This window comes from Camarhynchus parvulus, chromosome 2, assembly GCF_901933205.1.
Source record: "Camarhynchus parvulus chromosome 2, STF_HiC, whole genome shotgun sequence".
Lineage (NCBI taxonomy): Eukaryota > Metazoa > Chordata > Aves > Passeriformes > Thraupidae > Camarhynchus > Camarhynchus parvulus.
In genome coordinates, this window is record NC_044572.1 from 149529498 (window position 1) to 149541568 (window position 12071).

At 48.1% G+C, this 12071-nt stretch overlaps 1 protein-coding gene across 6 annotated transcripts in view; it reads left to right on the forward strand.

The window, feature by feature from the left end:
* Positions 1–12071, forward strand: part of ADGRB1 (adhesion G protein-coupled receptor B1) — a 287552-nt gene that overhangs the window by 189859 nt on the left and 85622 nt on the right. For 4 of the 6 annotated variants that reach the window (XM_030943232.1, XM_030943234.1, XM_030943235.1 and 1 more), the window contains one exon: positions 9777–9918. In XM_030943232.1, the coding sequence (XP_030799092.1) occupies positions 9777–9918 (142 nt within the window). The remainder of the gene's footprint in view (positions 1–9776; positions 9919–12071) is intronic. The other 2 variants (XM_030943233.1, XM_030943236.1) reach the window with 1 other exon arrangement.

The following is a 12071-nucleotide window of genomic DNA, read 5'->3' on the forward strand; positions in this document are numbered from 1 at the left end:
GATGGCCTGGCCTTGTGATGAGAATCATTAGAGCTCAGCATCAGCTGCACTTCTGGTGCCTGAAAAGATCATCTCCAGATAATCTTCGGGGTATTTAGCCAGCCATATGCTTTATTTCAATGGTAATATCTATTTCTTTGTGTGTTTGAACATTGTTTATGGTAATTAAGGCTTCAGACTAGAGGCTGCATATGGGCTGTTTCTTTTTTTTTTTTTTTTTCCTGGGCCTAATTTGCAGATAGAAAATAACCTTTTCCCCTGAAAATGGTGCAATTCAGTGTGCTGTGCTCATGAATTCACAGCTAAGCAAAGGGCTTGCTTGTCACCTCCTTACATCTTTTCCTGTCCCTCTCTCCCACACATACATAAAGAGGAAATCCCAAATATTCCTAATTTCCCACAGATCACGAATCTTTTCTTAAATCACTGTTATATTAATTCTGCTTCTGTGATTTCTGAAGGAAATCACCCCAAAGATCTTGAATTAGGGGTCTCTGAAAAATAAAATCAAATTAATATTCCTGCTCTGGTTTAACTTTCCTTCCACCAAGCACCTGGATCAAGAGTATGTTTTTTCTTCCTTTTCCACATTTTCCATTTTCATTGTTTTTTGGGTTTTTTTTAAAGACTTAATTTAATAATAGCTGCTACTCTAATTATTGATCTTTTCAGACTGACAGAATATTGTTCTGTTCAGTGCCAGGCCTGTGCTCCTGGGGTAGAAGTGAGAAAAAGGCCATTAGTGCCAAGCAAAACTTGTAAGGAAACTGAGTAATCTGAGTCACTTAGCAGGAAGTTTTATGGTGTTTTTGGTTTTAATTTCTGTAATGAAACCAGGAAATTCAGCTAAGAGATGTGTGAAGGTATTTATTGACTGCTTATTCCAAATATCAGAGCTCTGTTAGTGCCCTCCTATAGGTCTGTATCCACTCACATCTCCTTTGTGTGCCTCAGTTTCCTTCTCATAGAATGGGTTGGGTTGGAAGGGACCTTCAAAATCATCTCATTCCATGCTCAGGGACACCTTCCACTGTCCCAGGTTGCTCCAAGCCCCATCCAACCTGGCCTTGGACACTTCCAGGGATGGAGCAGCCACAGCTTCTCTGGGCATCCCTGTGCCAGGGCCTCACCGCCCTCACAGGGAAGAATTTCTTCCTTCTGTTTAGTCTGAATCTCTCCTCTTTCAGTTTTAAATCATTCATTTTGCCCTGTCACTCCATTCCCTTGTCCAAATTCCCTCTCCAGCTCTCCTGGAGCCCCTGGAAGGGGCTCTGAGGTCTCCCTGGAGCTGGACATTCCCAACTCTCCCAGCCTGGCTCCAGAGCAGAGGGCCTGCAGCCCCTGGAGCATCTCCATGGCCTTGTGTGGACTTATTCCAACATTTTTCCTGTGCTGAGGATCCCAGAACTGAATTCAGCACTCCAGGTTGGGTATCACCAGAGCAGAGGGACAATGCTCTCCCTTGACCTGCCCACACCATGGGGATCCAGCCCAGGAGCCCAGGACATATTTGGATTTCTTGGTTTTGAGCTAAATAAGGTTGATGACTCTTGATTTCCTCAAATGAATGTAGGGAAATTGCTGGGCCATCCTTTATTTCATTGGAATTTCAGATTTCATTTTGAGCCACATGGATTTTCCAAACTTGTGGTACATTTCAAATTCAGAGGCTCAGAAGTGCAGGATTTTTCCAGGAGGTTTGGTTTTGCTCCAATAAGCCTACACTGCCTTGCTGGATGCATGAGATGTCTCTCAGGATTTTCAGCAGCATAACTGAGAGCTCAGCCTGTCTTTGAACCAGGGGATTGATCACAGAAAGGGAAAATTATCTCTTGGATAACAGAATGACCCCTGTGAAAGAGTTCTGCTGGTTTTATTTAGTTCTTAGGAAGGTCTCAACTAAGCAAAGAGTGATCACTGATTTGGTACTGAGGGAACATTCCAAGCAGCTGCAGTGTTAAAGATTGATTTAAACCCATATTTAGCTTAGTGTTTAATGAATTTCAGCATTTACCTCTCTGGTATGAGATCCTTTGTAACTGCTTTAGCAGCCAATCAAAGATTTATTTTATTTTATTTTTAATCAGCCTATTTTTTTCCAAAGCTGCAAACCTTTTCATGTCCCTTTCTCTTAGGAACCATCCACTCTTTAATTCAGCCCTGAGGTCCTGCACAAACAGTGACTCTGACACACTTTTTGCAGAAATATGATTGCAGGGGTTTTTTTTGCATCTCGGGCTATTGTGCAGAGCCAAAGTGTCTGAAAGGCGCTTTGGGGCAGCCTTTGGCTGGAAATGAAAATTGCTTTTGGGAATCCCACAAAAAGGATTAACTTTGACTTCATCTCTGGTTTGTTCTCCAAATTAATAATCAATCTGCCAGCTGGACCCGTGCCAAGCACTCGCCTGGTTGGAGAAGGGGGAATGGCCCACGTGAAACAAGAACAGTCAGAGAACCACAGAGTTGGTTTGGTTGGAAAAAACTTCTGAAGATTCCTTGTATTTTTCATATCTCAAACATCTCCCCCAATTTTAAAAACTCTCTTCTGCTCCGTGGCTCTTCCCGCAACAAAAGCTCTCCATTTGTGCAAATTCCCATTCAGAGCAGCATTTCTGTTTGAGAAAGTCCTTGAGCGTGTGCTTAGCTCCTGTTTAAATCTACAAGACAGTGCTTAATTGCTTTTCCCCATCAAGTGCTCAAATGATGTTCAGAGTCATGTTGTAACATATGGTAAGACATTTTCCTGTGCAGCATCATTGGAATTACACCAGAGATGAATCTGACCACGGACGTTAGAGACAGAGCCAACTTGTCAGGTTCCCTGCTCACCCTCCCCATACAACGTTTTTTTACGCCACTCTGGTTTGGGGATTTCTACAATTCCTTTTTGACTGGGTTGTAATCACTCTGACTACACTCTCCTCTAATATTCTGCCCACGTTTTCCCTTTAGTAGAGTTTCCTCTTTCTTGCCTCCACTCTGGAGACCGCCTGGAAATAATCCCGCTCCCTTATTAGTGTACCTGTATTCAATATTTGTGAAGAACTCAAATTCTGCTCTTTTTCTTTGCCTCTGAGCTTTGAGCGCAGATTTCCCAGCACAAACTCAGTGTGTTTTTTGGCAGAATCAAAGGCTTTTCTACTGCTTTACAAATGAAACCTGAACCTACAGGCAGGCACACATGAACATACAAATGTTCCTCCCCTTGTGGACCTGTTCATTAATAGCCCATTGTCTTCCAGAGCTTTTCACCAGGCCCAAAGTGAATGAATTTCACATTCAAATGTGAAACATGCCCTTTTTCTATCTATCTGCTTTGTAATTTGAATTGCTGCCAGTGAAATAATCTTCAGATGGCAAAATCTAGTGATTGATTTCTGAAATTTGAGTTTAAGGATTTCAAGTTTGCACCGAACTGTGAGGCGTTTGGTAATACTTGATGGTTGAACGAAACACTATCTGGACATTCCCAGCTCTCCCATCTTGGCTCCTGGGCAGGTATCTGCAACCAGCAAGACCCAAACTCCCTCAGATGTGTTTCCCTGGACCTTGGAGAAATCCCATTAGATTTTTCTTAGTGGTACTGGGTGTGGGATCTGCAGCAGGTGGTGCTGGACAGGCTCAAACAGTCACAAACCACGAATGGGACAACACAAAATCACAAGGAATTATTGTGAGACCTCAGCTGAAACAACAAATCCAACTCTGGGACTTCCAACAGCAGAAGGATGTGGAGCTGCTGGATGAGTCCAGAGGAGGCCATGGAGATGCTTCCAGGAGTTGCAGCCCCTGTGCATGAAGGGGCTCCAGGAGAGCTGGAGAGAGACTTGGACAAGAGAATGGAGTGACAGGGCAAGGGAGAATGATTTGGGAGATTCAGACCAGATACAAGGATGAAATTCACCCCTGTGAGGCTGGTAAGGCCCTGGTACAGATTGTCCAGAGAAGCTGCCCCATACCTGGAATTATCCAAGGCCAGGCTGGATGGGGTTTGGAGCACCCTGGGATAGTGGAAGGTGTCCCTGCCCATGGCAGGGCTGGAACAAGGTGATCTTTAAGATCCCTTCCAACCCAAACCATTCCAGGATTCTACATCCACACTGGGAATCAGTGAGAAGAGGCTCCTGGCTCTTCTGCCACATCCTCCTACCTCCAAATTGGTTTTCCCAACCCAGCTCCAAGCTCCATACCCAAAGGGTGCAGAGGTGTTCGTATCCAAAGGGTTGCAGGGCAACGAGAATAGGTAATTAGGGAGATCTGCAACGAGAAAGGAAAGGATGAAAGAAAAGTTATTCTTCTGAGGATATTAAAACCAGAGGAATGAACATGGTCTTTGGAACATTTGAGTGGTTTAATGACTGGTAATGACTAATTAATTAATAATCACTGGTAGTAATAAAGGCCAGATTTTCGTTTCCATTAAAAGATGTAGCTGGACTTATTCTGAGGTGATTTACACCAAGTTCCTGACTCAGCACATCCACATCACCCATCCTTTATGTGATTTATAGCAGCTTTTAAAGCAAGAACTGGATGGCTTTGATCCAGTTGCTTTCTCTGAGTCCAACAGGATAAAAAAGCAGGCACCAGACCAGGTCTTTGAAGAGCAAAAGGTGGTTATTTTAATTTTTAATTTTTTTCTTGCCTCAATATCGCTGTGCACTTTCTGTGTGCATCTAGAAATGGATTTCAGGCTGTGCCAAGTGTGGCTTTGGCCCTGGATAGATTTTATCCTGATATTGCATTCAGTGCTGTTCTGTCAGCTTTTCTGCCATGGGAGTGTGAGATCAGTCACAGCATCTGGGGAGTGTTATTTGTTTTCTGATACTTTCCCTGGGGTTTCCTGTTCTTGTTGGTTTTCTGATTTATTTTCCTTCTTTATTTTTTTTTCCTTTTGGATGAGGTTACTTCTGTTGATGTATGGCCCAGATCTGTCCTAGTCTACTTTGAAAGCTGGTAAATGAGTAAAGCCGGGCTTTGGGATTGGAAGTGATGTGAGGGCAAATGTATTCCCACATTTGAAGAGAGTTCAGGCTCCTTGGGGCAGGGGGTGTCTGTGTGTGGCAATGTACACAAACGTGATGCTCCAAAAATGGGAGATTTAAGCATTTCTATTTGTTGGGAAAGGCTGCTTAAACAGAAAAAAAGCTGAGGGTAGAGTCAAGGATGAAAGGACAGGCTGGATGACCTGGGGTTGTTAAGTCTGGACAAGAGAAGGCTCCAGGGAGATCTCAGAGCCCCTTTCAGTGCCCAAAGGGGCTCCAAGAGAGCTGGAGTGGGACTTGAGGCAAGGGCTGGAGTGACAGGACACAGGGAATGGCTTTAAACTGCCAGAGAGCAGGGTGAGATGGGATTTTGGGAAGAAATTCTTCCCTCTGAGAGCAGAGAGGCACTGACACAAGTTTTCCAGAGAAATTGTGGGTGTCCCATCCATGGAGATGTCCAAGGCCAGGTTGGGTGGGACATTGAGCAGTGGAGGGTGTCCTTGCCCATGGCAGGAGGTTGGAAAAAGATGATCTTTAAGGTCCCTTCCAAAACCATTCTATGATTCCAAACTTCTATCATTAGGAGCCTTTTAAAAAAGCAGTTTTCTAGATATCCTCAAACCCATAAATGAAAAAGAGCACTAAAAAACCCTCAAAAAAAAAAAAAAAAATCCACCACAAGTCAAATGCACCACTATCTACAAAAAAAAAAACCTAAACAACACAACAGTCTGTTATAGACGGAAGGTAAAAGCTGCTGTGAAAATCTGGACAAAGGATAAATTGACAGCAAGCAATACAAATAAAAAAATTTAAAAATACAAGAGGAAAAAAAAAAGGAAAAGTGTAGGAATTTTATTCTCCAGACCAGCAAAGCTGAATAAAAAGCAAAATTCAGAGTCTACTAAACCCATAATAAATCCTGATGGTATTGGTTTGTTACTAGCTGGAGATGACAGATTTATTTATAATAATGCAGGAATTTCAGTAAACGCCTGTATTCTGTAATTGGAAGAGAGCCTGGTTCCTTAATCCACATCCCAGCCTAATGAAATACTTTTCATTACACCAGCAGCTGGAAAACCTGCTATACATCATCCAGCAAAGTGAGATGTGTGCAAGAGTAACAAGACAGAGCAATTTGGAATGTGAGGGTTTTAAAAGAGCAGGTTAAGACTAATTTGGCATCAATGCTCTTTAGGAAAAGAAAGGTGGAAGAGTTCCCCAAATCTGGAGAGAGGAGCATGTGTGTGTAAGCACAGCAGCCTCACATCTGTCTTAGGCACAATATCCATCTGAAATGGGATCCAAAAGTTTAGGGATTGTGGGTAATATTATGATTATAATTGAATAATAGCAGGCTCATTAAAACAGAGGCATTAATAGCAATCAACTTATGGAAAATAGATTTTTGTCAAGCTAAATTAATACTTTCTAGGAGAATACAGAACTGGTTGTTGGAGTCTGGGAATTTGTCATTATTTGTACACATCATAAATAAGGCATTTTTCTCAGTGACAGTGGATAAACAGAACAACTCAATAATGCAGATCCTGGAAATACGAGCAGGATGTAGAGGGGAGAATACAGAAGTCAGATTTCCCATGAGACTGGCCTTGGATCTCCTGGTCCCTTCCAAATAGGGTGTTGGGGGATGTCAGAAGGTGCATGAAAGACAGCAAAGCACAATGTCAGGGTCTGAAAGCCTCCAAGAAATGATGTGACAGCTCAGAGAAAATCATGTGAAGAGCTGCTGATCCAGAGAAGACAGATTTATGTCCCATGAGATGGATGGATGGAGAACCACAGGAGCACAGAACGGTTTGGGTTGGAAGGAACCTTAAAGATTATTTAGTTCCACCCCCCTGCCATGAGCCTCCTTCCACTGGAGCAGGATGCTCCAAACCTCCTCCAGCCTAGCCTTGGATACTTCCAAGGATGGGACATTCAGACATTCAGTAGGGTTCAGACATTTAGAAAGCTCTGGATAAGCACCAGGAAAAAAAAAAGTTTCTGTGTATTGCCTACAACTTCTACAGTAAAATTAATTTTTTTTTATTTTATAAAAATAAAATCAAATAAATTATTTTATTTTATAAAATAAAAATATAAAATACAAAATAAAAAATATAAAATATAGGTTTTATAAAATAAAATTATTTTATTTTTTTAACTATGAACAGTGCTCTAACCCAAATCAGAAATAATTCAGGGAGGCTCAGTGTCACATTTTGAACAGGACGTGAGGGGACACTGAGAGCAGGAGGTGCTGGTGCTCTGTCACCCAGGCCATGGTGGCACAGGGACGTGGAGGGAGGCTCGGAATCGTTGTGTGAGGAGCAGCTCAGAGCCTGCAGCAGGTCAAGACCTGCAAAGAACTTGTCTGAGACTCAGGGCAGGTCTCTGGAGCCAGCAGCACGGAGCTGTCCAGGCCATCTGTGGCGCACCCAAGGCTGCTGAGCAGCTTGGCTCCATCTGGAGCTGCCCTGGGCTCGCTGCTGGCGTTGCTGCCCAGGTCCGCTCCTCTGAGGATGGTCAGCTGGGGAGATGGGACATCTTTCCCCATGTCCCTTCAGTGAAGGCAGATGGCCCTTTTGCTCTGCCTCCTCATCCTGTCTCAGGCTCCTGTGAAGCCCAGGTTATGCACAGGGATGCTGACCTTCTCCCCACCTACTGAATTTCTGCATTTTCTCTCTGCACCTGCACTCCCTGAGTGACCATATCCCAGGAGATAGGACTGGGCAAGACGCAGAAGCAATGGGTGGAAAATGACAGCAGGTTTTGGGTCCCCACTGTCCCAGCACGTTAGGCAGAGAGGCAGATTCCCCTTTTCCCTGGCTTAGCCCCTTGTGCTCACACAGAGATGGGGCTGCAATCATTTTCCCTGATGAAACCACCCCACCTGTGGGATGAAGACCATGGAGACTTCCCCATCTATGGCCCCTTCCCCATTCTGCTGCTTTTCCCCAGGCTGCAAGGATGCCAGGAGAAAGCAGGGATCTGTCCCTTTGATGTTTTCAGGTCCCTCTGGCCATGAGGGAGGAACATCCCTGCCATGCCCAGATCTCTGGGAATGTGGGGAAGGGCTCAGGAGGGTCCTGGCCTGGCCTTTGGAGACGGAACAAGGGAGGGGGGAAGCTGTGAATTGGGGTTCCTGTGGCTGGGGGAGGTCTATACCCATCTATATGGGGTGTGGAGCAGGGGCTTGGGGGTGTATGGGGTGAAAGATGGGGCTGTGGGGGCAGTGAGGTGTATTTTAGGTCCATAGTGTTACATCCATAAATGGGATATGTGGGGCAGGGCTGTAGGGATGGGGAGGTGTGTTCAGGCTGTGTAGGGACAGGGCTGTAGGATTATTTATCCATGTGTCCCACGTGTGGATCAATATGGTGGATGTCACAGGGGGTTAGGGTGGTGCATGCACGTGTTGGGTGGGAAGTTGTGCACAGGTCTATGGGATAAATGAGGCAGAGCTGTGGGGTTAAGGGTGTGTATATGGAACAAGTGGGACAGGGCTATAGGCTTAAGGAAATGTATGTGGCACATGTGGGACGGGGCTTAGGGCTAAGAGAGTGTGTATGGGGTAAGTGGGAAGGGATATAGGATTAGGAAGGTGTATATGGGGTATGTGGGGCAGGGCTGTAGGGTTAGAGGCGTGTATATGGGATATGTGGGACAGGGCTGTAGGGTTAGAGGGGTGTGTGTATATGGGATATGTGGGGCAGGGCTGTAGGGTTAGGGAGGTGTATATGGGATATGTGGGGCAGGGCTGTAGGGTTGTAGGAGGGTGTATATGGGATATGTGGGAAAGAGTTATACAGTCAGGAAGGTTTATATGAGACATGGGACAGGGCTACAGCATTAGGCAGGTGTATATGGGATACGTAGGGCAGGGTTATAGGGTTAGGCAGGTGTATATGGGATATGTGGAGCAGGGATATAGGGTTAGGGAGGTGTATATAAGATATATGGGGCAGGGATATAGGGTTAGGAAGGTGTATCTGGGATATGTGAGGCGAGACTCTAGGGTTATGCATCCATGGGGTGGCTGTGTGGGATGAGACAGTGCAGTTATGTGTGCACACGTGGGATAGGTCGGCTATAGGGTTGGGGGGGTATATGGGATATGTGGGGCAGGGCTATAGGGTTAGAGGGATGTATATGGGATATGTGGGGCAGGGCTATAGGGTTAGGCAGGTGTATATGGGATATGTGGGACAGGGCTATAGGGTTAATGGCTGTATATAGGATATGTGGGGCAGGGCTATAGGGTTAGAGGGATGTATATGGGATATGTGGGGCAGGGCTTTAGGGTTAGGCAGGTGTATATGGGATATGTGGGGCAGGGCTATAGGGTTAGGCAGGTGTATATGGGATATGTGGGGCAGGGCTGTAGGGTTAGAGGGCTGTATATGGGATATGTGGGGCAGGGCTATAGGGTTAGGGGCTGTATATGGGATATGTGGGGCAGGGCTATAGGGTTAGGCAGGTGTATATGGGATATGTGGGGCAGGGCTATAGGCTTAGGGCGATGGTGAGACCGGGCAGCCCGGGGGCTGCAGGGAGCCGCTCACATGTGTGGGATTGATGGAGGGGTCACAGCGAGGCGGGGGAGCCGCGGACGCACCCGCACCAGCACCAGGATGGAGCCGCAGGTCCGTTGGGTGGTTGGTGGGATGGGGGCGGCGGGGGGCGCGGTGCCCGCTCCCCGCCCGCCCTGACGGCCGCTCTCTCTTCCCTCTCTCCCCGCTCCGCCGCCCCGTCCCTCCCTCCCTGCTCTCCTCCCTCCAGCAGAGCCTCCGCCTCCGCCTCTCCGCCCGGCGCCTGGTCCTGGCGCGGCTGCCGAACGGTCCCGCTCGACGCCTCCCGGACCAAGTGCCTGTGTGACCGGCTCTCCGCCTTCGCCATCTTAGCCCAGCTCAGCCCCGACATGGTGAGTCCCGCCGAGGGAGGAGCGGAGGGGCCGGGGGAGGCGTGGGGGACACGCGGGGGACAGGGCGGAATGAAGCGGGAGGGAAGGGGACGCGCCCGGGATGCAGCGGAGCATCCCCGGTACCGCGGCGGGGACAGCCCCGAGCGCTGCCGCCGCTGCTGCTGCTGCAGTCCGGTGTCACCGGGACCGTGGCGACACAGCGTGAGGCTTTGCATAACCCTCCCCCTTCCTTCCTTGCCGTCCTTCCTCTCCCCTTCCCCCCGACCCTGACCGCAGCTTTTGGGGACACACACGCGCGGGGACACCGCGGGTGCTGCCGCGCTGCTCCCCCTCGTCCTCCCCATCCATTCTTCCATCCCTGCGCTGTGCTTTGGGACGTGAATCCCGCTCAGTGTGGGGAGCCGCCGGTCCCCCGCAGGCGTGTTCGCTGCCGTGGGCTCCCCACGCACGGAATCTTCCGCACGTGGTTTTTTTTGGGGGGGCGGAATCGCCCCGCTCCGCCTCCCTCCCTCCCCGCCTGTCTCCATCCCCGCCTCGGCGTCCTTCCCGCTACCCCACGCAGTTTTGGGGGGTGTGTGTGTGTGTATGGAGGGGTTCCCACTCTGGAATCGCGGGGAGCGTGGAGGGGAGGAGTTGTGAAGTTTTGGCCGCTTGTCGGGGACACGAAGTCGGTGCCGCGTCTTCGGACGGAGCCTCCGGAAAAAAAAAAGAAAAAAAAAAAGAAAAAAAGTGCGAGATTCCTAGAAATTATCGCTGGGCGGCTGCACCCTGAGTCAGAGCACGGGGAGGGTGCCAGGGCACTAAAGACGGCGCTGGGGTGGTCAAAAGACGCTTCCTCTCTTCCACCTTGTGCTTTTGAATTTGTTTTTCTTCCTTCCTTCTTTTTTTTTTTTTTTTTAAGTAGTTCATCCCTTTTTGGACAGTTCCCAGGTTCCCAGAGCGAAGGCACCCCCTCCTCCACCTAAAGCTTCTCCATCTGCCTGGGCACTGGGAGTTACTGGGCCCTTGCAATTATTTACTAATTATGGCTTGCTTGTTAAATGCTGGCTTAATTCGGCAAAAGGGGAGGGGAAAGGAAGAAAGGAAGGGTGAGAGTGGTAAAGGGAGAGGGGGGATCACATTTTCCAAGATGAAGGTTTGGTTTATTATTAGAAACACTAATGTATTTGGTCCACTAGTTACCATGGAAACAACATCTGCACTGAAGTGGTTTTAAAGACACAGTGTTGGTTGTGTTTGCCTGGGCCCCGAGCAGGCCCAGCCGCCACAGGGCTGGGAAATGGGCTCTGGGCTCTTGGGCTGGGCAGCTTTTGGGTCCTCTGGACAGAGGCACCAACTCTGTGGTCTCAGGTAGAGATATTCTGGCTGAAGGATGCTCAGAGGTAGGACTGGGAGCGTGTTCCCGCTCGGAAGGGCTGTGGAAGCAGCTGGTTGCATCAATCCTGGCATCCCTGCACCCAGTCTCCTTCCTTGGGCTGTTGTTTCCTTGTCCTGCCACCATGAACCAAGCGGGCAGGGAAGCAGCCGCTGGGCTGGTGCTCTCCAGGAGAGTTCCCAGCCTTCTCGAGGTGGACAAGGTGATCTAAGCTGAGCCAGGTGGGATTTGTCACCCGCCCTGGGATGTGCAGGGCTGTGTCCTGCCAGCAGCACGGCTTCACCCTTCACCCCAAGCTCCACCAGCTTTAGGATCTGGCTCCAGAGGTTGTGATTGATGAGTGAGCCTTGCCCTGAATGGGAAGGACTCCAAGATATCCTGACAAAGTTTTGGGAGGTTGCGTGGTTGGGGAAAATAAATTGGGATTTCTGCTGCAGGGAGGCTTCTAAGGCAAAGCCTGGAATGAGGCGAGCCCAGATGTGCAGCTGAGCTGCTGGGGAAGGTCCTCTGCTGATCTGCTGGAAGTGGGCAGAGGACCAGGCAGTGTGGGAAAAGCAAAGGGAATCTTTGCCTTGGCTAAAGCAGAAGTTTCTCTTGTAACTTCTCTATGTAAATTTTATGTTCACACACTTCTTGGTATTATTTAATTAATCAGTCTGGGGAAAAAATGGTTAATTTGATATGGCCAGATGCTGCTGCTCCTTCAGCTCCAGGTGTTTCAGTGTTATCTGGATAACACAGGGTGGATGTCAGCCCTTTATCATCCCTGCAAGTATTT